General features: G+C 51.8%; 1 protein-coding gene across 1 annotated transcript in view; it reads left to right on the forward strand.

Moving 5' to 3' along the window:
- Nucleotides 1-26247, forward strand: part of LOXL2 (lysyl oxidase like 2) — a 100578-nt gene that overhangs the window by 40070 nt on the left and 34261 nt on the right. Inside the window, exons 4-6 of the mRNA XM_029202472.1 lie at nt 9073-9284; nt 16957-17179; nt 20543-20726. Of these exons, the coding sequence (XP_029058305.1) occupies nt 9073-9284; nt 16957-17179; nt 20543-20726 (619 nt within the window). The remainder of the gene's footprint in view (nt 1-9072; nt 9285-16956; nt 17180-20542; nt 20727-26247) is intronic.

Below are 26247 nucleotides of genomic sequence, written 5' to 3' on the forward strand. Positions count from 1 at the left end.
CTTACACACACACAGACACACACACACACACACAGAGAAGGGATGCCAGCTAGTGTGTGTGCTCTGGATCTCTCTCTACCGCTTCTCTGGCCCGTCATGACTTTGGCCTTGAAAGCAGACACTTCTCACCTGCACTCTTCCACATCAAAGTGAAAATTAAAGCCCCATTCCTCTCAACTTCCCCTGGTTGGGGGCCCATACATTTAAAAGCAGCCAAGAGTGAAGTGTCAGGTAATACCTTCTCTGTGTCTTGTGACCCCAGATATAAACAATTAGGCTAGTGAAGGTCACGAAGACACCCCATCTCTTCTCACCCTTATTTTGCAAGGGTGAAGCCGGGTTCTAGGCTATGCACCCTCGTTGACGCCTGGAGACTGGGAACAGATCACAGACCATTATAGATGACCCTCACAGGCTTGTTCCTTCTCCGGAGCACACTGGAATTCCCCAAGCAGAGAGTGGAAGAAAACTGTATCCGTCTAGACCAAGTTCATCCCACTCCGGGATGCCAGAGGCATGAGTCACTAAACCCTGGGGCCTGAATGATGGAATTTCACTCCGTGAGCTAACTCTGCTTCCGTGGATTCCTACATCTGCTTGGGGCATCCTCAGGGGCCCCTCGACACTTCATAAATTCCCTTCTAGAGGAGGGAAAAAGTGCCTCTTCTTCAGATGAATGACCCCACCCAAGGAGAGTTCACAGGTTTGGCCCCTGAGCTCCCTGTTGGCCAGAGCACAGCGCGAGTCCACTCTTTTCTTTAAGATGAGTGGGTTGAATTCAATCCCTTCCAGCTATGACAGTCTGTAATCCAGAGTGGCAGTGGTTTCTCCATCAGAATGGCACGGCACACACTCATTCTGTAAGGGGGAAAATCAGATAATTTCTGGAAAAGTGCTCTGCAGACTATAAAGTGTTACAAGAGATTCTCCTTACCACTGATTCACCAACCTGGGTTCATTTCATCCAGAAAATTAACCGAGCAGGGTCTCCTTTCTCCCCTTTTCTGTGGTCTAAGTTTTAGACCCCAGAGTGGAAGGCAGGACCCCTGAGTTCGGGTCCCCTTGGAGCCTGAGACTTGTAGCTGTATGTCCAGAGGGACTGACCCTTCTTGGGTCTCTGGGCACCTCACTGTAAAACAGCATTTTCCGCAGGAAAATGAGTCTTGGGCCAATTCTCAAAACCTTCTTCAAAAGAGGGAAACAGGAGCAAATAATAAAATGTAAAATACTGTTAGTTTCAAGTGAATATATCTTTTTTAAACCTGGAAAACAGAGCTCCAACCGAAACTCCCTAGAGTTCAGAGGCTCTTAAATCAAGAGACTTTGTTTCCTGTCTGCGGCGGTGGACAAGTTGGAAAAAGCATTAGATAAGGAGAGATTACAAATCCAGATGCCCTTGTGAACAGGCCTCTCTGCACTGGCTCTTTTGCACATTGCTAAGTCATGTGCTTACAGAAAGGCTCGTGGCTGAGGCCCGTGGACTGTTAGGTCAGGGAACATAACGGGTTTTTCCTTTCCTCACCTTCTCACCCCACCTTCTTCTCTGCCCATTATTTTAAAGGCTCTTTTGCAAAAGCAGTTAACGTTCCCAGAATTGATTGGAAATGCCCTGGCTGTGAGATTTAGGGGTGGCCTATCCCCTGAGTGGCCCCGGAGCCCCAATTTCTCCTTTGTGACAGCCAGCAGCCCAGGCAGTCTGGAGGGGCCAGGAGTGAGAGGATGAGGGTGGAGCCAGGAGAAGGGTGTTCACTTCCAACGGTGGGGAGAATCCGGTACCCCTCCCCTCTGCTCCCTCACCTCCTTCTGGAGGGGCGCTGAGACCTGAAAAAGCTCTTTCTTCTCTTAACCACAGGGACGGAGGCTGTTGTGAATTTTTTAAATTCCAGAAGTGCAGGTTTTTATTAGCCACAGTTAGCTGCCAAATGCTTCGAGGTTTTCCCCTCAGCAGCAGCCTTATCTCCCCAGCATCTGGGGGGGCTCTTAGGGGTGGAGGCATGGAGCCTGAAAGGGAGTAATTAACTCTAGAAAGGTCCAAACACTTCCCAGCCAGGAGTTTCTCCACACACACACACCCCCAAGAGGACGTGCAGCAGGTTACACCGGGTGGTTTAAAGAAAGGGGGTCTGTTTTCATCTCTGTGTTCAGAAGGCAGCGGTCCCTCCAAGCTAAATATAGCCCTGCTTCCCCCGAAGGCCAGAGGGTAGCTGGCCGGCTTCCCTCTGTGGCAGGAGGAGAGATGGTAGCAAGTGGGCAGTTTGTGTCGGACCCTTCAGCAAGGGAGTAAAGGGCCACGATGGGAGCCCACAGCGTCTCAATCCCCAGACTTGCCGAACTGTCAAGCTGGGCCATCACATGTAGCTCTCCTGGGTTTTCTCTCCCAGCCTACAGAGAGCTTGGGCAAGAAGAGGTATTAGATCCTGTCCGGTGCTAACATTCCATGATTCTATTTATTGAGAGCCTCTATGTGGTCTGGGCTCACCAGCCACCAACCACAAGGGGAACAAGAGAAGTAGTTCTAGGGTGACCTGTTTTCCCAACGAAAAATAGGTCACTGCATCTGAAAAGCAAAAGGGCATTTATGCAGCTAACAGAACAGGATATTTGAAATTGTGCACATCCTGGCAGATCTAGGAACCCTATCCCTGGCCGGCGTGCTGTACACACAACCCTCTGGAAATTATAAATATTATAATTGTTTGCGAGTTGAAAGAAATAAGTAATGTTATACTCACTCATTAGATGAAATCAACGAATAAGTAGCCTTATAATTTGTCATAGAAGAAATAAATAAATGGCAGTATGTACTCCAACACTGAACAGTGTGGATTGGATGGCAAATTCTGTGGCAGTTTGGAAAGGGAGAGGTTATAGAAGAAATAAATAAATGGCTTGAGATCAGTGAGAGGGAGGCTCTATGAAAGAAGTAGGGGCTTGAGCTGGGCTGGAGAAAGCCTCTCTCTGCCCTGGTTGGGCAGATCTGTTCTGTAGGGTGGGGCTCCTGATGTGACTGGGGTGGAGGTGGTGGCAAAGGGCCCAGGTTGTTCATTCGAGTCACCTCAGCCATGCTGGAGGGGTCAGCGACAACGACTCCCCCCGGCCCCATCCCCATGAGGCTGTTGCTAAGGCGGCTGGATGCCGTGTCTGTTCGTTCGTTCATCCACTACATTTTCATCGGGCACCAGACTCTATGCTGGGCCCTGGGAATCAAGGGATCAATGAACTGAAAGGACAGTCTTGCCCTCCCCAAATTTGCTGTCCCATAGTGGAGAAAGACGATTTCCCAAGTCATTACTTTGTCACCCTGGTGATGGTGGCTGGGAGGAGAAGCAACAGGTCAGGTCCCCTACCTGGGAGCGTGGTGGACCGTTTGACCAGGCCCACGGACTTGCCTGCTTTGTGGCCTCATCACCCCTGATGGGCCAGAGGGACTGGTTGCTGGCGCAGGTGTCCTTCCAGCTTCCTGCAGACAGCAGGTCTTGACTGTTCTCCAAAGAAGCAGCCTCTGTTACCCACCCCACTGCTTTCAGGTTGGAAAATGAAACACAGAGCATTTGATTCTCCAGCAGCGTTGCAAAGCTCTTGGTTTGTAGGAGGAGGGCCCAGACTGACTGCCGGCTTTTTCCTCTGGTACCTCAGCACGACCTCAGTTCTCAAGCCATTCCCACGCTGACCCCCTCCGCCCAGACCGGTCTCCATCACAAAGAGCTGAGGAGCAGAGATCGCTGCACTGCCTTCCCACTTCCCTTTCATCTCTGTAGCCGGTAGGAATCACTGGCTAGCGGTTTCTTAGGCTGTGAATTTCCGATTTGATCATCAAAAGGGGATAATTACAGTGTAGCCAGCTTCTTCCAGTACAACATGTCTTGTACTGTGATACCCACATAGCCAAACCATCTAAATGTGTACTGAGGGTCAGATCAGCTTTTAATTCAGTTTATAACTATTTATTAGCCTCAGATTTCAAGGGGAAAGGGGAGGGTGCTAAACAGCTCAGATGACAAGAGGTCGCATGGATAAAGTGCAGACAATCTCCTTGTCCATCGGTAAATCACACAAGTAGTGCTTATGCTGTGAAAAAAGGCAAGCCTCTCTGTTTATTTTGCACTAAACCAAGAATAAAGGGAGTCTTTATTACATTTTTGGCTGGAGAGCCCAACGTTTCTAGTTAAGCTGAATTCCTGTAACTGGATTTTTTTAAATGATTATTAGTTTGTTCCAAGAATATGTGAGGACCCACGATGTCTCGTGTCTGGCACTCGTTGCCGTGGGGAATACAAGAATGAATAAAGCGCAGTTCTGTCCTTGAGAGACTCACAGTCCGATGAGGTGGCAAAACGAAAAGAGAGATAGTACAAGGTAGTCAGTATAGGCCAAGAATGAATTGAGGGACCCAGAAAGCAAATGCTAGAGGAATAAAGGAGTCGAATCTATGTGGATGAGATATTTGGGGGAGGGACGTCCTGGGACGTCACAGCCCTCAACAGGTATTTTTCAAACGATTGAATGAACAAGACTGTTCCTGAAGGTCAGCAGGATTCTGATCGGTAGAGAGGAAGGAAAAAAGGATTGCGGGGAGCGGCTTGATGCTGGGGTTAAAAAAGTGATGTCAGCCTGGCACCTTGAGACTGGAGAAAGGGCACGGAGGGGATGAGGTGGGTCCCATCAGGAAGGCTCTTGACTAGGAGCATAAGCCCTGGGAGAGAGCCACGGGAAGGTTTTGAGCCAAACCCACGAACGCACAGCGGTCAGCTGGATGGATATGCCAGCCGCGTGTGAGATGGACTGGGTCAGCCATTCATCCGGACCGGGGAGACATACAGGGTCCCGTGAAATGACAGAATTGTGACGCTCTTCTCTTACTTCCACTACATACCTGCCTGGACAGTAGAAGTGGGAATGAGAAGGTGACTGAAGGGTAGGAGAAGCACTTCTGGGGCAGAATGGGCCATAAGAGTGAGGAAGAGAGAGGGAGCAGAAGGCATGCGAGGCTTGAGGGCTGCAAGGGCGTCACCTTCCAGCCTGCAGGAAGGAAAGACGGAGGGCATCCTGGGTGCGTTTGGTTTGAGGTGCTGCGGAAGGTGCCAAGATGGCACCTGGGAAAACGGATCTCTATCTGGAAGTCCAGTTTTTAAAAATAGCCAAATAAAGAGAGCTAAGGGCTTTGAGAGCAAGATGCAGGAACCTGTTAGCTGTAGAGGGAAGGAGCTTGCTAAGTGAGCAGCAATTGTGCAATGCTAACCAGTCACGTGTTCTAGTTGGGATGACGGCGGACTAGTATATCTCCATCGTGGTGCTCCCACCTGGCACCACTCCAAGGATGACTTCTCAGGTGGGAAGGCCTGAGCTGATAAATTATGTAATTAATTATGTAATTAAATTACGACTTCTAGAGGAAAGGAAGGGGGAGAGTTGGGCTAAGGTCTGGCCCTTGCAAATGTGCCCTCCCCGGGAGGCCACGAGCTTCGTGCTGACTTTCAGAGAAATTGTGAAGTGCGTTCTTAGAGGCTGGGTTGCTTGCCTCGCCTCCCCCTGTGTCTTTCTCTGATGCAATCTCCAACTAGACTTTCAAAACTGGTGATTTTTCCTCATTGGCGACAGCCCCAGGTTGTCACATTGTGGAATTTGCAGTTCATTCACAGATGCGGCAAATGTGAAATGCCATTCAAGCACAAGACTGGGAGACCAGCCCTGGTGCTTCTTCACTAGCCCTTCTTTCCACCACCCCACTAGTTAAGGCAGGGCAGGGCATGGCCTCAAGGCACCTTTATTTTCCCCTTTGGAAGCCGGTGGTAATCACTCCCGGGGGATATGATGAGTTTTGCGTAGGACAAGCCAAGAAGGTTCTGTGAATTCCTTGGAGGGAAGCCTTTTGGAGAGCCCAGTGAACTATTGCCTCAGGCAAGAGGACCAGCATTCAGACTTTCATTTGAATTTTAAAAAGTGCCAGGTGCATTCCTGGCTTCTGGGCTATTGGGCTTAATGTAAAACTCACAAGTGTAGAGAGACTTTTGTTAGAAAAGAAAAATGTGTATATGTTTTAGTGTTTCAAATCTTCACTTCTCTTTTGAAGTTGAACTTATGGGGAAAAAAAAGTCCTAAGACTTGCGGTTATAGAAGGGATTCCACAGCAGTGAGGTCAGGAGGGCCGTTCTGTGTATACGTGTGTGTTTTCCTACACAGAGGTCTCTGAGCAGTCCAAGTGAGCTCCTTAGCCAGCAGCAACCCCTGAATGTGTGCCATGGAGGGTTTCCCTGCCACCCCCTGGCCTGAGTCCAAGGGCAGCTGGGAGGTGGCTCTCTCCCCTCACGTACACTCTGGCCTGACTCACGGCTCCTCCGGGCAGGTCGCAGGGTGGACTTCACATATGGACTTTGAATGGGCAGAGCCCAAAGGGACCCCCCCAGAAGGCTGAGCCCCAGGTCCTGCCCCGAGTGGATCAACTCAATACTGGGCAAGGGATGGGGCGAGGGCGGGAGGGTGAGGACCGCACAGAGGCCCGGGGCTATTAGCCTGGGGCACGGGCTTGGAGTCAGAATTTGGTTTTCATCCTTGTTTATCTCCTTCTTGGCTCTGTGAACTTGGAGAAGGTGCAAAACCTCACCAAATTTCCTCGTTTTTCACCTGTAGCACGGGCATACCATTGGCCCTCTCACCGGTTGCCATGGGAATTGAGGAAGGGAATGAATGTAAAGTTCTGAGTGCGGAGTCTGACGTGTAATTGGCTGGTATTTGATAAGTGAGAGCCCTCACAGTCGTTACGATTCAGAGCAGAGGGCCCCAGGATTGGGGTGTAAGGAGGAGGCTGGCAGGGCCCGTGGAGGTGAGAGACCGTATTTTCTGGAATGAATGAATGAATGAGGTGGATTTGAGCCCAAGAGGATGGGAAGGAATTGGTTCTGTGGAGGGAGAAGAGGAGAAGGAATGGCAAATGTGACGCTTGCCTGACTGCTCTCCCAGGGCTTTGGAGGAAGACTCTCTGCATCCTCCTCCACCACATAGGTGCACAGACACACACTCCACACAACGCACAGACACACACTCCACACAACGCACAGACACACACTCCACACAACGCACAGACACACAGCCCTGTCACTTGCACATCATCCTGCACACGGACGCACACGAGCAGTGCACTCCCACAGAGACACATAGACACACAGACACGTGCAGAGACACACACACACAGACATACTCGTGACACTCAGACACACACACTCAGACACACACATTCACATGCAGTGAGTCAGTGGGAGAACAAGGACAGTGACATCCGTTCTAGCGCTTTCTGTTCTTTGAGCCTCATTTCCCACATCTGAGAGCCCACCGGGCTTCCCCACCAGTCATACTTCTGCTGAGGGGATGCTGACCTGAATCAAGACAAGGGTCTGCTGAGCGCCACCCGTCCCCCCCAACCCGCCCCCAGGGCTTCCTCCCTCTGGGTTCACACTCCACATCTCCCCTTAGTGAGGCTGCGCTGATGCTCTACGGGGGTGGGGCCGTGGCGGGGAGAGAGGCCAGGGGTGGGGGGAAGTGGAGGACGGCAGGGGCGCGGGGGAGGATCTGTGAATTTAATAAAGTCAGCCTAGCCTGCTTGCCCCGTGAAGCCTCAGGGCTGATGCCACGGCGGTAACTTTCCTTCTGGGCGTCACGCGTTCCTTACATGCTGGAATTCCAGCCTGGCCTCCCGAGGTGGGAGGACAGAGGAGGGAGCTGGCCCACGGGCCAGTGTAGACCTCAGGCCCTTTCTTGCTCACCCCCATCCATGTGTCTTGGTGGCACGGGTCCTGTGGCCTGAATGGGGGCTGTAAAGGATCCAGGATGCAGGCAGGCAAACATAATCCTGCCACTGGCGGCTTTCCTTCCGCTCTGCATGGAAAGGAACCGGGGCCAAATGCCACCACTCCTGGCCCACATACTTTCAGCTGCCTCGCAGGACTGGGGAAGCAGGGCCTGGCTTTGCACCCTGAAGCCAGTGGCAAGGAGACCTGAATCCCTGGGCACCCAAATAATGGTCTTGTTCAAACTCGTGGTTCATTTGCATCCTGGCTGGACGGGGCTTTGGGCACTCGGGTTGCCGGGTTCCTCTCTGCCAGCACCCCCGCCCAGCTCCACCTGGCCCAGCTCACAGAGCATCTCACACTGCACCTCAGGTGCTCCCTGCCTCTACGTGGTCTTGGGGAGATCCCTGGAGTCAGCCAGTTTTCTTATCTGGAAAATGGGGATGACAGTAGCTGTAACGACCTCATTCTATTGGGGCAGAAAGAAGAGGGGCTGGAAGTGAGAGATTCTGGAGATCCCATAGTGTTTGGGGGCAGATTGCGTGAGCCTTGGAAAAACATAAAAGAGGTATCACTGGAAATCCCAGGTAGGCCCGTGTTCCTCCACCCACCCTGGCTTCTCGGGGGCCCCCTATCCAACCAAATCCCTGGGGCTCGGGTGTGGGCTTGGGGCAGGGACACTGCAGCTCAGTGTCAGCGGTTGGGGAGGGGAGCCCACCCTCGACCCGCAGCCGCCCTCCCCTTCTCTCCTGGGATTTTTGCCCTAAAGACTGCCAACCTGGGGGCTATGAGGTAGTGTGCAAGATGGCCCCACCAGCCTCAGAGTGTCTGAGTCTCATCTGCCTGAAACTTCAGTTTTACTGAAGGATTAGCGGGGAGACACACACACTCACTCCCACGCATGCACACATATGTTTTGGAGTACAATGCAAGCATCCAAGTTATTTTTACTATAGAGCATGAAATTCAAGGAACACGGTCTCTCTTCTGCTCTCGTTTTGAGACCCCTGCAGGAGGCTGCTGCCCTCTGCTGTTTTTGATAAGACAGAGGAGGAGCGTTGGGGTCCTCCGAGTCTCTGATTGCCCAGGTCACACCTGCTCCCCTCCTCCAGTCCCCTCGGCCAGACTGTCTCCCACGCACACGTGCTGTGTGCTCGCGGAGAGTGCCCAGGGACCCCCGAGGGCCCGAGGGGAGAGGCAGGGGGGCCAGCAGAGCGCCCAGTCTGCCGTCACCTCTCCACGGCCAGACCAGGAAAGTAACCCCTCTCCTTCCACGCCTCCTCCCTCCCAGAACATGAACATCCAGGTGGAGGACATCCGGATCCGAGCCATCCTCTCCGCCTACCGCAGGCGCACCCCGGTGACGGAGGGCTACGTGGAGGTGAAGGAGGGCAAGACATGGAAGCAGATCTGCGACAGGCACTGGACGGCCAAGAACTCCCGCGTGGTCTGCGGCATGTTTGGCTTCCCCGGGGAGAAGAGCTACAACGCCAAAGTGTACAAGTAAGGAGGCTGTGGGGAGTGCAGCCGGCTGGGCTCTGGCCCTGCCTTGTTGTAGAGTTAGCTCTGCAGTGGCCTCCCCAGCAGGTGATTATTCCGAGCAATCTGGGCCTTGCAGCAACTGTTAGGACATTGAGAAACCGATCGATTTGATTCGGTTCTATCCATCCCGAGTAAATCTTGCAATGCTGTTAGGATTTCCAAAGTTAATATCTCCCAGGGGGAAAAAGAGTGGCTCATAAGGAGACTTAGAGTAATTTGCCCGAGGGGGTGTCCAGGGAGGGGTTTTCAGCTCAGGACAGGCTGGTGTATTGGCTGGTCGTGGGGTCTTCCTAGTTCCTCTAATAAGGATAATAATCGGCTTTACTGAGTGCTTACTACATGCCAGGCAGCTCTGTTTTTAGTCTCTTAAGCTTCACAACACTAGGAGGCAGGGATCTATTTCAGAGTCAAGGGAATGAAGTCAGAGAGGGGTGATAAATCTCGGAAGTGGCTGGAACTTCCCTGGCGGTCCATGGTTAAGACTCTGCGCTTCCACTGCAGGGGGCACGGATTCGATCCCTGGTCCGGGAACTAAGATCCCACATGCTGTGCGGCGTGGCCAAAAAAAAAAAAAAAAAAACCTAGGAAGTGGCAGATCCAGGATCCAAACCCAGGTCTCCAGCGACAGGGTCCACACTCCTCAAGAATGTAGACTCACTACCTCTTTCCTTTCAAGCCAAGGAGAGAGGTGGCTTCCAAGCCAGGAGACAGGGGTCCCAGCCCCAGCTCTTCTTCCAGATCCCTAGGGTCAGTGTAGGCTGCGTCCCTCCCTGGGCTCGTCCTGGCCGCCTCCGGTCAGAGCCCCCGGTCCACCAGGAGGGGGAGTGCTTGGAGGCAAGCTGCCCGGCTGGGCGGGTGAGCATGGTGGTGATTCCTACCCCCGGCGGCCCTCAGACATGGCCCAGACCCTCCTGTTTGCACAGGGTGGGATGGGGGCATGCAGGGTGGTCCCCATCTTCCAAACAGTTTGGAGAAGTCCCTCCAGCTGGCCAGCTCCTTCCCTGGAGACACCTTCTCAGCTTTTCCTTCCCATTGGAGCCAAGAAAAGCAAATCCCCTCCCCTGACAGGCCTCCTACCTCCTGGACCCATCAGACCGCCCAGCCTGTCATAGGTCTGAGTCCAGTCCCGGGAGCCGGAAGGCTGCCATGAGCCCTGCCCGGAGCAGGATGGGGTGCCTGAGGCCAGGCAGCACGTGGCTTGTTCAGAGGGCATTTGAAAGCTACCTCCTGAACTGCGGATGGACCGGAGTCCTTTTCTGGCTTTTGAGGAAGGATCTCAGATCCCAGGTCTGTTTTGGCAGCTGGGCCTCACATGATCCTCTCACGAGCTGGGTTTGAAAACGCCCTCCCTGTTCCTCCTACTGTGTGTCTGTGGCTTTGCTTTTTCAAATGCGGGCAGGAGAAAGGCTGCTAAGTCTGGGAGGCATCCAGGGTGGTGGGAGGTGAGCTGTACTCTCAGCCGAGATGAGAGATGATTAGCAGACACTGGAAGCTAGCTCCTGGTCCAGCCCTCTCATATAGAGGGGCGGGGCTGGGGGATGGGAGCGCGGCAAGGCTAAAGCCTTCTCCGTCTCAGCTTGTAGATATCTTACGTGGTATGTTAGTCCCTGGGACGCGGCTGACATTTGGGCCCCAAAAGAGAAAAGCGTGTTGGGGAGAGTTTCCGTGCTTCGGTGGTGCTGTTAGGGATTGAGATGGTAGCTGGTGGGAGGAAGCTGTTAGCGAAAAGCGGTGCCTCCCAGGGCATGTGGGGTCCTCAGAGGTCACCCGGCCCAAGCCCTCAGGCTGCACAGGAGGAGACCCGGGCCTGAAGGGCAGTGGAGTCGGGGGTCCCAAAGCCACTCCTGCCAGAGATGCAGGGCAGCCCGAGCAGGTCTGCTCCAGGGAGAGCTCTCCACACTGCTGCCTCCGCCCTCAGACCTGCTTCTGCTTTGCTCCACCCTAGAGGCGGGGCCTGGCCACACTGTACAGGCCGCCACCACCGGCTGGCTGGTAAGTCTGAGAATTGGGGCATCACTGGCCTGGAGACAGGGGTATCTGTGAGCCCTGCTCAGAGACTGAGGACAACAGAGGCCTGGGAGCCAGAGTAGGGGCCACACCCTGCATGGTCCCTGCATCTGGGCCTTCTGGTAGCATCTTTCCCCACCTCCCTTTCACCTTTTCTGCAGCAGCCTGTCTGTCGCTGCTGTTGCTGACCACACCCCCAAGGCAGGTCATGTGGTCTCCCAGGGAGGCCCTTCACCCCAGGAAGGAAATTGTTTTCAAAGTAATTCTATCTGGGGTGGGGTTAGTAATCTCCAGGCATCCACCAGGCCCCTAAGGGACTTTGCAGCCTTGGAAATTCACCTGGGCAGCATCTATGGCCTCTCCACCCTGCCTTCCTCTGCTAACCTGCAGGTCTGGTGGCCTTAGAATTATCCCCAAGGCCGGGACTGCAGCTCTTCATCAGAGCCTCTGCTGGCCATCCACCCCCGGCCAAGTCAGAAGAGTCCGGTGGGGTTGCCTGCAGGTCCCCCAGAGGCCTCTGCACTCATAGGCTCTCCCCAGAGTGAAGTCAGGGGCTCTCACCAAGGGCTGCTTAGCCATGGGCTGACTTCTATGCTGGACTGGGAAGCTGTGCATATACCTCAAAATTGATAAAGCTGAAGCTTCAGGGCCCCACCCCCGGGGCCAGGAACATTTTGTAGTCATTTTCTTTTTCTTAAAGCAGGATCGCAATATTGATATTGATTTATTGATACGAGCTTACTGAGCAGAGATTCTACATCTAATGTTGCATCTTGCGAGTTAGGAAGAGCTCTAAGACTTTGGTGAGTTGGCTGAAACAGGGACCAAAAGGAGGCCTTCCACAGCAAATTATAGAAATGCCGGATCCACTTTGGTTTCATGTAGAGAAAGGGGTTCAGAGGCTTGGGGAGACTAGAATGTTGGAGTGGATTTGTCATCTAAGACCCACTCTCCCAGAGAGTCCAGAAGACAGACTTCTCACCATGACCGTGAGGAATAAGTTTGTGAGGGGAGCCCTGGCGTTCTTAAGAGCTCCCTGATTGCTCTTCTCTGTTAAGCCAGACCTCAGGGTGGGAGCTGCAGTCACCGCAGGTTGGGAAACCTAAATGCAATGGGGGTAATTGGATCAGGGGCGGCAGGGGCCAAGTGACAGCATTCAACGCCAAAAGCAAGATGGGCATGGCTGCTGAATGACCAGCAGATCAGAATACTCTGACTCCTGCAGACCTGTGGTATTGACCAGTTGATCTAGTTGGCTGGATCGTGGTGTTCCTAGAAGTGAAATAGGAAGCCTCCTCAATTCCGTTTTTTGGGCAGGGGGCACACCGTGAGTCTTGTGGAATTTTAGTTCCCCTGCCAGGGATTGAATCCTGGCCCTCGGCAGTGAGAGCACGGAGTCCTAACCACTAGAACGCCAGGGAAGTCCCTACTCAATTCTTGATGTGTCAAAGCAGAAGAGTTCTAGGTCAAGAGAACAAAACTCTAACCTGAATCATAAAAGCAGGCCCGGCCTGCTTGAGCCAGACTTGAGCCAGTTTACAGACCCAGAAGCCCTTGAATGAAGAGGAGGCCAGGTCCCCTTGAAGAAGGACTGTGGCATGCTGCCAAAAATGTATACTGTTAATCATTGGCCCAGCCTTCTCCAAAGGAGATCACTGTATGTCGGGCACAAGGAAATAATCAGAACCTTCAGGAACCACTGGACACGGGCTGTGAACTGACACTGATTCCAGGGGCCCAGACATCCCTGGGGCCCACAGTCAGGGTATGGACGTCGGGTGATCAATGGAGTTTGGCCTCAGGTCCACTCATAGTGAGCCCAGTGGGCCCCTGAACCCACCCGGTGGTTGTTTCCCTAGGTCCAAAATGCACAATTGGAATAGACATAATCACATAGCAGGCAGAATCCCTACGAAGTCTGGCTTCCTCCTTGGCTGGGGGAGAGCCAGGAGGACTTCTCATTTTTCAGTTGAATCAGTTCAGCTCAGTGTTCTTCTAGCCACCCAGCCATCGGGCTAGATACCTCTTTCTTAAGTAGGCTTCCCGCTTGTCCGATGGCTGTCCTGTAACTCCAGTCGCCCACCAGTCAGCAGGCCTGGAGCGGGCTGTCCACGCATCCTCCCCAGCGCCTCATATCTGCATCCCCGTATCTCTGCATCCCGGGGGGCCTGTGGGAGTGAATCATGGGGGCGGGGTGGGCTCTGGTGGTGGAAGCCTGTGGAGGATCACGGGCAAGTTCCTGTGAGCTGATGTAAGAGGGCAGTGGGGCTGTCTGGGGAGGAAGGAGCACCTCTGTGTCTGCCGAGCGTGCTTCGCTCTATATTAAGAGCTCAGTACATCTGTTCCTGGGAGAAGCTTGTGGTCATGGAAATCTGGGAGCTAGAAGATGTTCCAGTCCAGTGGGATCTGACCACTCCTTGTGCAGCTGACATCCCCTGGGTGTATTTGCTCACCCGATGGTAGGGGTGTCATAGCAAGCTGTAACCGCCCCCCACCCCTGCGACCGAGTGCGTTCTCCAGTCTGACGTGGGAGTGTCATGGGAAAGAAGCTGGAGGCTGTGTCCTTAAGTGCAGGGCCCTTCCAGGGAGTGGGGAGGGGCAATGGCTCTTGGAATTATTAACAGTCCTCCTATGTAGTCCTGTGCTCTGTCTGTAGCTATGTTGAGCACACATCCTGAATTTTCCAAGACAGTCCTTTTTTCAAAAAAATAAAATTGGGTGACGGGGGCCTCTCCGCGTGGCTTGTGGGATGTTAGTTCCCTAACCAGGGATTGAACCTGGGCCACGGCAGTGAAAGCACCGAGTCCTAACTACTGGACCGCCAAGGAACTCCCAAGATAGTCCTTTTTTTTCTTCAAAGATTCTGTGTCATTGCACCCACAGGTACAGTAGAATTACTACCAGTAGCAATTTTTGATTAAGGAAAGATATCAGCAGCATCTGTAGGGTTTTTCCTTCCTCTTTGTTCATATCCCATTCACTCTGAGACAAAGCAGAAACTTCCAGGGCTGCTGGACCAGCAGGGACAGGACCCTGCTTCTGCCCATCTGGGGCCAACTTGCCCTGGGTGGCCCCTCCTCTGAGCAGTCCAGCAGTGATGCTGTCCAGTTCTCCCTGGCATCTCACTGGATTCTGCCAATCCGGGATGAGCACAGAGACCCCAAAGACCTGGGACAGCATGAGAGGACAGGGTGTCCTCCCCGCCCTCCTCCTTTTCGAATCCCGCCATCATTCAAGGCCCAGTTCAAACCTACTCTTCCTTGAAGTCGTCCACCATCTCTCTTCTCTCATCTTTCTTTTTTTCCTTTAACCAGTACAGTTTTTATTTATTTATTTGATAGACACTTAGGCAGCCCTTCCAAGTGCTGGGCACTGTGGTTAAGTGCTTTATAAGAATTAACTCATTTAACTACCCTAAAAATCTGATGAAGTGGATCCCTCTGCTGCATCTGATCTGGAGATGGGGAAACTGAGGCACAGTGACCTTTCTGTTAACCAGTTCATTACCTACTGGTTGGTTATCATTTTAGAAAAAACTTTGACTCACCTTGATCCGTATTCTGCCTTCCAAAAAACAAAACCGTAAAAACACACAACGCAGGCTAAGAGCTTACCTAGGATATGGTATGGAGACAACCTCAGCCTCACTGACTCCTGGGTGAAGAATTTTTTTTTTAAAGGATAAAGATGGTAATTTAATAATGATAAAGGGGTTAACTCATCAAGAGGACATAACAATCTGAAATGTTTATGCACCGACTAACAGCTCTTCAAAATACATGAAGTAAAAACCGACAGAACTGCAAGGAGAAATAGACAAACCCACAGTTATAGCTGGTGATTTCAGTTCTACTCTCTCAATAATTTATAGAACAAGTAAGGGTATAGAAGACCTAAACAACGCTATCACCCAATTTGACCTATTTGGCTTTTAGAGAACACTCCACTCAACAACAGCACTATGCAAACTTTTTTCAGGTACACATTCAAACAAAACATAGCCTAGCTAGAGCATAAAATACACCTGGACCATAAATTATGTCTCAGTAAATTTAAAATGATTCAAGTCATACAAAACGTATTCTGTGAACATGATGGAATTATGATAGAAATCAATAACAGAAAGATATCTAGAAAATTCCCAAGTACTGGAAACTGTATGCCCAGTTCTAAATAACCCTTCTGTCATAAAAGTAATCAAAAGGTAAATTAAAAAGTATTTTGGCCTGAATTAAAATGAAAACACAGTATCTCAAAATATGTGGAATATAGCTAAAGTAGTACTTAGAGGGAAATGTATACTCCTATACCGGAAAAGAAGAAAGGTATCAAATCAATGACATCAGCTTTCACTCTAAGAAACTAGAAAGAAAAGAGCAGATCAAACTGGGTGAAGATCTGATGTGGTCTGTGGCTGCGTTTCATCACCATTATAATTTCCATGACGAAACCAAGTCTACTTTGATTCAGCAGAGGGGGTAATTTAAGTCTGTTCTCATTGCTTCTCGTTGGATTCACATCTTTAATTTTGTCTATCAATGGGAGAGAGTTTCACACTCAACTTGTCCTGCTAATTGACAAAGGGAAATAAAGGCAGGGGACAACAAGACAGCATGCTGAAGATATCTGAAGAATTTGGGTGACCAACCCTTCTGATTGCCCAGGACTGAGGGGTTTCCTGGGACCAGGGGTCCCATCTCTTTTATTTATTTATTTATCTATCTATTGAAGTATAGTTGATTTGCGATATTGTGTTAGTTTCAGGTGTACAACGAAGTGGTTCGGTTATATATATATTCTTTTATATATAACTTTTCTTCATATATACATATAAAACTGAAGATTATTTTCCATTATAGGTTATTACAGCATACTGAATATAGTTCCCTGTGCTGTACAGTAGGTCCTTGTTTTTTTATCTACTTTATATATAGTCGTGTGTATCTGTTAATCCCAAATCGTAATTTATCCCTCCCCCCTTTCCCCTTTGGTAACCATGAGTTTGTTTTCTATGTCCGTTGAGTCTGTTTCTGTTTTGTATATGAGTTCATTTGTATTATTTGTTTAGATTCCACATATAAGTGATACCATATAATATTGGGTTGGCCAAAAATTTCGTTTGGGTTTTTCCATAACATCTTGTCTCTCCCTGTCTGACTTCCTTCACTTGGTGTGATACTCTCTAGGTCCATCCATGTCGCTGCAAATGGCAATATGTCATTCTTTTTCTGTGGCTAATATTCCGTTGTATTTGTCTCTCTTAGATGCCTTTCTGCATTCTGTATTTGTAGACTTCAGTATTATCTCACTACACTCGGTTAGTCCCTTGTCTTCTAGAATGTGAGCTTCCCGTGGGCAGGAGGCCACCACTGCCCTTCCGGGTCCTGCTCCGCAGTGCCCAGCGCGGGGCCAGCATGACCAAGGGTTCAGTGAGTGCTGGCAGGTGCACCCTGCAGAGCTCTGTCTGGAGTAGGACTGAATCCCAAGAGCAGGGACCGTGCCTCTCTGGTCCCACCACCAGATCCCCAGCAGCTGGCACAATGGCTGGTCCAATGCCCAGTTGTGGAAGAAGGGAGGGGTGGGCACCATGATGCCTTGGTCACCTGCCCCGTCTTACCTTCTGCAGAATGTTTGCCGCCCGCAAGAAGCAGCGCTATTGGCCATTCTCCATGGACTGCACAGGCACAGAAGCCCACATCTCCAGCTGCAGGCTGGGTCCTCAGGTGTCGCTGGACCCCGTCAAGAATGTCACCTGTGAGAATGGGCTGCCGGCCGTGGTGAGTTGTGTGCCTGGCCAGGTCTTCAGCCCTGATGGACCCTCAAGATTCCGGAAAGCCTACAAGCCAGAGGTGAGGATGGGGCAGGTGATTTGGCCACTTGGCACCTGAGGGGGAGGTCTGGTGGTTAAGGGAGCAGAGAGGGACCCCCAAGAGAGAGCAAGGAAATGAAGACCACTTTTCTAGAGGGCAGGAAGGCAGAGGACACCCGTCAGGGCCAGCCTCTCCGATAGACGCCACCTCTAGGGTGTGACAAGAAGCTGAGCCCCTGCCCCTAATCATTAGCACCCCTACCTGTCCTTCCACTGCTGCTCTATTCTGAGGCCAGCATCCCCTTTGTGGGGGACAGATACACTGGAGAGGAACATGACTCATTACTGACGTCACAGGCTCCGTGTGGACCGCATGAAGGGTGGGAGTGGCCACCTGGGGCTCCTGCACAATTCCCAGAGGAATCAAGCATCCTGGAGCCTTTGGAAAAACGATCCAACCGTCAAAAGCACGTGAAATCAGCAACTTTCCAACGAGTCTTGGTTTATTCTGCAACAGAAAGGGTCACAATTTTTAAAAGCTGTCACCGTGATAGTAAATGGAAACGTGCCATCACCACGTCTGTGTTATCTGTACCCATTATCACGTTATACGTTTGTGAACCAGCCAGTGTGTGTGCATGTGGGTGTATTCAAGAGATGTCAGTGTACGTCTGTTCACATCAATTACATCCCCACTTCAACTGACTGATTCCTTAGGACAAGCAAACTAGCCCAACCATTGGCAGGCTTGACACATCCTCTGAAGACGAGAAAGTGCACTATTCTGTCTTCCCTTGAAAATCATTAGGCAGCTTTTCTATTTCCTACGCTCCTCTTTTCATATATCCGCAAAGTGTCTCTGTGATTTGCATACTCTGAAAACTGCTAATACGGGCCGGTGGGTGGGAAGAGCACCTGGAAAGAGCAGAGGGATGGGTAGGAAAGAGAGCTAATCATTTAGTAGAGATTGATTCCCTGTATCAGATGAAATCTAATTACTTGGCAATCGGTCCCCTGGGCCAGGACAGGTTCCAAGTCAGCTCCGATTGCATTAGGGGTTAAGACGAGAGAGTAAACTCTGATGGGGGCAGATGGTGTGTCAGGCGGGTCCAGGTAGGGGGGTGGAGTGGAAGGCAGGAGTAGCAACCCCTCCCCAAGCTGAGTTAGCCTCATTCCGTGTCTACTGTCTCTTCTCCATGTCTCTCCCCCTATCTACCCCCCTGCCCTCTCCAATCTCTCCTGTCCATCAACATCTAATGACCTGCTCTTGGACAGGGGCTGATAACACTCATCCAGTGGAATCGAGAAACCCGGGCAGGAGCCAATAAGCCACACTGGGTGCCCCCTCCCAGGCTGGGGTGGCATATTTGGACAAAAGAAGAACCCTTAAACAAAAGGAGTGAAGTGAACACAGCAAGCCCAGGCATCAACCGGAGGGTGTGGGAACTCTTTGGGGTGTCTTCCTGGCACTTCCGTCCAGAAGCCAGCCCTGTCCCCCTCAGTCCCCACCAGGGCCTCCAAACTGCACAGACCTGACCACACATCACACGTGTGCAGCCAGGCCACACAGGCATGCCTGCAGCCCCCCCCCCCCCCCCCCCCCCACTGCCACGTGATTTGACAGCCACATCCTTTCTACAGCCTCAGCCTGAGCCTCTGAGCTTTCCTCATGTGTCATCCAGAATACCAGGTCCTACTGTTTTGGAATTCCTCTTACTGTGTGGTTGAAAGCAAAGGAATCAAGCTCATACCAAACCAATTCCAAAAAAAAGAGCAAGCAAGGCTTACATCACATTTTCCCTTGGTTTCTTTCTTTCCTCCAGGGCCAGCTGACTCATCCTGGCCTCTGCCAGATAGGGTAAGGTTATCTGGGGCTCTGCCTTACGTCTGAGTCACGGATGGTCCGCTCCATGGGAAGGGGACCCTGACATCCAGCTAGAGAGCTTAGGAAAGGAAATGGGGGAAGGGAGAGGTCACGGTTCTGCAACAGTCAGGGGCTGGGGCCAGCAGTTGTATTTGTCTTGTTTTCTAAAGCTAGACTAAAGTTTCTCGAAGCCAGTGTGGGTTTTGCACCCCTCCCTGTCCCTCTTTTCTTCCCCCTCTAGTGCCAGGGTCTGTCCCTGAGGTCTGTAAATCTGGGTGGGGACCTTGGCTGGAGGATGGAGACACAGGCTCTTGTTTGATGCCTTGGCCCTCGAGATGACTGCTGTATGTTAATGCTTGAAAAACACCACCTCCAGCCAGGCCTGCCTCGTCCAGACCATCAGTGGGTGCGATGAAGGGAGTCCGGGGCTGTGGACTGCACAGGCCAGAGTAGAACAATGACTCTGGTCTGATCCAACACACATAGAAGGGCTGCACAGTCACCCCTTACTCCTTCTGTATTGAATCAAATGGCATCAGCAATAACTCAGAGCCTCACAGCCTTCTGAGTTCCCCACCCCAGCGCACACACACACACACACACACACACACACACACACACGCATGCACAGAAATGGATGCAAAGCAGGGTATGTGGGCAGATGGAGTCAAATGACCCGTCTCCCATCTTGTAAGGTGTAATCCGACGGGATTAAGATGCTGCTGGAGAGTAGGTCTTACTCCTGTGCAATTAAATAAGCCCCGTAAGGTGATTAAGGCTTCCAGGCTGTCAGTGAGCAAGTAAGCATAACTAAACTATAACCACCTACTCTGCATATCTGGTGGGGCTGCATCTTCTGAAGAGCTGAGCTGATCTAGACGTGGAGTAGAATCGGAGTGGCGCAGCTGGAGTGGTGACTGGTCATGAGACCAGCTGCAGGACCGATGTGGGACGTCACCAGTGGGAGGCTCCCCACCCCCTTGCCACGGCCCATCCCCAAGTCTTGGCTGCCTCAGTGGGGCCCCGCCCGCTCACTCTCCGTCTTCTCTCTCCTGCCTCTCATCCGCCTGCAGAGCAGGATCCTTGTGGTTGGTCCGTTTAGCGCCCTAGAATCTCCCCCGGGGCTAGACCACAGCACGCTGTTACAAGCAGGATAGAATTATGATCCATTTGGAGTCTGCAGACTTTGGGGGTAGGAGGTTCTTTCTGTAGCTCTGAAGCTTGAGGTTCTGGAGTGAGGGGGTGGAGGGAAGTGTTGGTGTTAAGGTCGTCGAGCAAGTATGGGGTGGGGTGATCAGCTGATGAGGGCCCCTGATGGGCTCCCCAGTGGTCCAGGACGAAAGGTCCACGAGAAGGCTGCAAAGGGAGCGCGCCGCCGAGCCGACCGCGCAGAGTGAGCATGCGCGCCTCCACCCCTCCGCGGGCACACACACAGATCGAGCACTGTCAGTTCCTAGCCTGGGCCCCGGGTTGGGAGTGGGGAGGGGTTGGGAAAGGAGGGGAGTAAGCTGCACTCAGCAGGACCATGTGTCTCTTCAGCAACCCCTGGTGCGCTTGAGAGGAGGTGCCAATGTCGGGGAGGGCCGCGTGGAGGTGCTCAAGAACGGAGAATGGGGTACCGTCTGCGACGACAAGTGGGACCTGGTGTCCGCCAGCGTGGTCTGCAGAGAGCTGGGCTTCGGGAGCGCCAAAGAGGCCATCACAGGCTCCCGGCTGGGGCAAGGTAAGGCGTGGGGAGGACGTTCTGTGGGCTCTCTTCACGGAAAGTGTCACATGGGGAGCCCGGTGGGGGCTGGCTGGCCTCATCCTTTCCAGGCTCTTCCTGCTTTGCCTCCTCCCTCCAGCAGCGGCTGCTCTGTTAGACAATCCCAGGCCTCTCCCCAGGCAGTTGGAGCTGGAAGGGCCTTAGGGAATATTGAGTGCCCATTTTATGGATTTGGAAGCTGAGACCTAGAGAAGGAAGTAAATGACCAAGATGAGACAGCATATTAGCACCCAGTGAATATTCTAATGGAGGTCTACCCAACTCCTAACCCAATGCTCCCCACAGCCCCGCTGAAAAAGCTGGAATTTCCAGGTCCTTCCCCCAGGAGAAGACCTCAGGATTCGTGAGGCTATGGACCACCCCGGGCACAAAAGAATCCTGCATGTCATCTTACTTTTCCACCCTGAGTTAGCACCACAAACATTCTCTCCCTGCTGCCAGAGACTGGGAACAGGATGCCCTGCTCCCAATGTCATGAGATGCTAACAAAAGAAGGGGCCTGGTTTTTATTAAGTGTCTCAAACAAATCTTTCCTTTGAGCAAAGAACAGGTCAAGCAGGTCACCCTGTTGAGAGGAATGTTGTCAACATGACATGGCAACACAACAGATAACTTCCCCTCCCGACCCCCATGAAGACCAGTGCCCTGTGCCAGCCTTGGTCCTGCAGAGGGTGGAGTCTTTGCCGCAAACAGACTCTGCAGCCCAGCGAGCGTCCAGCGCCCCACCCCACCCCACCCAGGGGGACTTTGTGTGTTGAGCAAAGGAAACCAGTCATCTGCAGGAATCTTTTCAGTGTTGACCCCCGGGGGGGCTGCTGTAGACCGGGGGCTGCCGTGGTTGGGAGGGGGTGGGGAGGGAGGAGAGTGGGCTGCAGACGAGGGTGGGCTGTCCTATCCCGTGAGGAGAGGATGTCTCCACACTGTCAGAAATAACACCATCACCCCACAGAAAAGAGTATGGTGAGGTCATTGGCCACAACCTGGAGGAAATAACAGCCCAGTGGACCCTAGAGACAGTCTTGGCATCATAGATGGCGCTGCTACAGAAGAACTCAGAGGTCATCTCGTACAACAGTTGAGGAATCTGAGGCTCTGGAGAGCAAGCCTGAGGTCACATCTATAGTTAGTGGCAGAGAAAGATTGAAACTCGAGTCTTCTAACTCTCAGATGTGGGCTTCTCCCTTCTACCCACCTGTCTCAGCCTGCTCACATTCAGAGCATCTCTACCTCCAATCCCTGCAAGCTTCCTGGGGTCTACTGAAGTTTGAGGGTCTAGGGTGGACTAGAACGTTGCTTCGTGCCAGCTGTCAGTGACCCAGTGACAATCTTTCCCCTCCCCTGTCGTGGTGAGCTCTTTGCGGTTCCCTTGAATCTCGAATATTCCCACAGTCCATTGTCCTAATTGGCTAATGTGTTGGTTTGTGGTCTCCCCAGGCCTACAGGACAAAGACCACTCATTCTGAGGAGGAAGCAAGCCCCAGATGACATAAACATTCCATTTATCATGGGTGTGTGCTATTTGACCTAATTATTTCAGTGCCCAGAGCAGCCAAAATTTTCCCAGGGCCCACGGGACTCTGGGAGAAAGAGACATTTGGCATTTTCAGTGCTGTCCTTGAAAGAACCATTGGATGATTTATCATCTCCTGCCACATTGGGCAGGTCAACTCTGGTAGGCAGAAAGGGAAAAGTCCACATTTGATGTCAAGCCACAGAGCAGTCAGGGTCCATCCTCAGCCCTGCCTCTAGCTGGTGGACCAAGTTACCACACCCGCAGCGAGGGTAGTGCAAGGGCAAGTGCTGAGGGGCGGGCAGTCTGAGTCCTGGCCCTGGCCCTGCCACCTACACGCTCGGTGAGCTTGAGCAACCTTCTGGGTCTCAGATCCTTGCCTGGATTCACGGTGTCTGAGGTTCTGTCTGTCCAGCCTCCTGGGATTCTGAGACCTGTTCTTATCACCAGCATGGACGTTAGGTCAGAGTCAGGCACTGTGCTTTGTGTTCTGAGATCCCCTGTACACATCTGAACTCCAGCTGTCTGTTCACACAACTGGCTCCCACCATGCCTGGCTCATAGTCTTCTGGAGACATTCATTTTATCAGGAATGAATGAATGAGGGAATTCCCTAGCAGTCCAGTGGTTAGGACTCCACGCCTCCACTGCAGGGGGCACGGGTTGGATCCCTGGCTGGGGAACTAAAGGATCCCACAAGCCTCACGGTGTGGCCAAAAAAAAAAAAAGGAATGAATGAATGAATTAGTTCCAGTTGCATAAGTAGGGTGAGCTGAACAAACACTTGGTAAAGAAATTCCAACACTCCAGACCCACGCTGTCCAACAGACATATAATGTGCGCCACATATGTAATGTTAACATTTTCTAGTAGCCATGTAAAGAACAAATAAAAAGAAACAGATGAAATTCATTTTAATCATCTATTTTCCTTAATATTATATATAGTATTTCCAAAATATTATGATTTCAACATGTAATCAATATAAATGCTCTTGATGAGATAGTTCACAGGTAGGGTACTGACTCCCTGAAATGCAGGATGCGTTTTGCACTTACAGCCCATCTTGGTCTGGACTGACCACATTCCAGGGGCTCGGCGAGGTGGCAGCTGCTGCGCTGGACGGGGCAGCCCCAGAGCAGTGCCTTTCAAACCCTTTTGCTTGAAACCGCCCATCAGAAATACTGACAGCACATGCAAGTAAAGCGGAAACATAAGTCCCTGGAAACAATGCTTACCTTTATAACATGCAAAAGGCTGCGCGTTGTCCTAGTCTATTCTACTGTGATCTTCAAAATCTGATGGCAACCTGCAGAGTTGTGGGTCCCAGGTCCATAACATCGTTCTAGCAGGTTGGACATGGAGTCCTCATCCCATCACCAACACCATCATCATTACCGCCAGTACAATCATCACTGTCATCGTTGCCATTATCACCATCATCACTACCTCCACAGTCATCGAACAAGCCACTGCTCTAACTGGATACTCAAATCCAAGGTTGCTCTGTGTTTCTGAGCCCATCTTAATTCATGAGCTGTGGCCCTGCTTGCTTCAGAGTCTCTGTTGGGGATCTGTATTTTGCATAGCCTTTCTGCTCTGATTCCTTGGATATTTCCAGCCATAGTGACTGATGTGTTTTTATAAATTTTATAAAATTCCAAGGAATTGGAAGCTTCATCATTTATGAATTTCCAAGGAAATGGAAACTTGGCTCTTACCTGTCACAGTGGGTTGCTCCTGGAATTTAATTTTGGGGCTCAGTGAGCCTAGATACCAGGTGTCTCCAGAAAGCGAGAGCCAGGGGTCCTTCCTTTGGACTCCAAAGCACAGGAAGTCACCTGCATCTTTATCATTTACCACATGATATTACAAGTCTTTGTGTAAGTGTCTGCCTCCCCCAGGCACTAACTGTGAGCTTGTCACGGCAGGGCCTGCCTTAATTCCTCTGTGAGTCTCCAGCACCTGGCACAGAGGCTGACGTCAGAAGGGACTTAGTGAAGCCAAGGACATCCATTCAGATGCTGCTTGCAACACTTCCTGTTTGCCAGGCTCTTGTTGGGAATTCACAAGGCACACAGACATAGTGCCTGCCCTCGTGGGGCCTCCAACCCAGTGGGGAAGCAGACAGACATTGAACAGGGAGGCGCTTGAGTGCAGTGTGAAGCAGAGTGCTCAGTGGAGGCTACCCGAGGGGACCCAGCTTAGATGTGGCCCAGAAAGGTTGTGCCGTCAAAGTGGCATCAAAGCTGAGCCCTGAAGGATGAGCAGGAGTTCGCTGCTGAGGAGGGGGAGGAAGAAGGTCCAGGCGGAGGGAAATGCTTGGCCCAATGGAACAGCCAAAGGGAGGCTGGTGTGGCCGAGCTAGGGAGGAGCAGGCAAAGCTGGAACGCTAAGTGGAGGCCTATCTCTGGTTGGACCATTTGGGGACTGCGGATTTTACCCTGAAGTGCAGTGAGAAGCCATCACAGGGGTTTAAGACAGGGGGTGACATGATTCAATGTGCATAAAAAAAACCTCTTGGGCTGTGCGTGGCAAATATTTTGGACTAAGAAAGCCGGAGGGAGACTAGAGGCTATTTCATTCATCCTACTGGGAGATGACAGGGTTGGACTAGTGTCGTGGTGGCAGAAATGAAAAGCACTGAGATTTGGGGGGAGCGAACAGAACATGGTGAAGGATTGCTTGTCTGTGATAAAGGAGAAGGAGACGGTGCCTCTGGGTTCTGCTGAGAACGGCCAGGTAGGTGGAGGTGCCACTTCCTGAGATGGGGAGGTGCTGGTGGAGAAACAGACTGGAGAAGGCCCTCCTGCTGGAATTAGAAAGGATGAAAGCAGATGAGCCAAGAAGTTCTCCCTGAAGGGAAGGAACGTGACAGGCCGGAGGGAGGTGTAGGATCAGGGGAGGGTCGTTGTAAAGATGGGAGATTTTAGCACGTTTGGGTGCTGAGGGACCGACCCGAACCAGAGGAGGGTGGCAAGGACCAGGAGAGAGAGGAGAACGCAGGGCAAGACAGGGTCCAAGGTGGGCTTCCGGGCAGTCAGGAGCTCCCGGAAAGAACTGGACTTGGATCCATCTTGATGGGCTAGACAGAGGAGAGGTGGGTCTGTGAGCTGAGCTGAGCTGAATGCCGGACAGACAGAATTCCCTCTCCCCAGCAGTAGGAGGCTCCCCCTTTGTCACCGCGGTGCCTGTAAGAGAAGATTCCCGCATGCACACTAGAGGTCCTTGCTGAATGTCTTCCGTCTGCCCTTACAGCTCCACTCTCTGCCTTGCCCGCATGGTCCAGGGTCCTGGGAGGCAGGCTTGGGTGTGGCCAGCTGAGAGCCCTGGGGGAGACTGGAGGTGGGGAGAGTGGAGGGGTCAGGTCTTTACTTTCCTTGTGGGCCACTGTGTCCCTCCACGGAGGGTAACGGCTCTTCAAAGTTGGCCTCCCCACATGGCTTTTTTGCTCTCCTGGGCCAGATATTGGCACCCTCCTTTTACTCCTGCAGGCCTGGGGGTGGCCTCTGTGCCCCAGGGTTATTAGCCCACAAGTACTGCACTGTCCACTGTGATTTTGTGATTTCCCCACGCTCTGTCCATACCTTTATTTTTAAAATCTCTTTCTCTAACTCAGATCATCCAATTTGAGAATGCCATCTCTTTCCTGCGGGGAGCCTGACTGCACAGTGACAGTCACCCCTTTCGGATTCATCAGTGCATGGAATGTTGTCCTCTAGTCCAACCCCTTTATTTCAGTGAGAAAACGATATTCAGAGAGGCTGAGTGAGTTGGTCAAGGTCACACAAGTTAGTAGCAACTTTTGTTTCTTCTCATGGAAGAAATGATTCCCAAGACAAGAAAAAATTCTCTCCAGGTAGAAGAGGCCTGGGTCATCGAGCTGATTATAGGAGGTGGTTGGGAGGATTTTTAGGATGGGAGAGGCATGTTCTTATTGTCTGGAACTTTCTTTCCCATCCTAGAAGC

The sequence above is a fragment of the Monodon monoceros genome, unplaced genomic scaffold, assembly GCF_005190385.1.
Source record: "Monodon monoceros isolate NGI ecotype Baffin Bay Population unplaced genomic scaffold, NGI_Narwhal_1 Super_Scaffold_5, whole genome shotgun sequence".
Taxonomy (NCBI): domain Eukaryota; kingdom Metazoa; phylum Chordata; class Mammalia; order Artiodactyla; family Monodontidae; genus Monodon; species Monodon monoceros.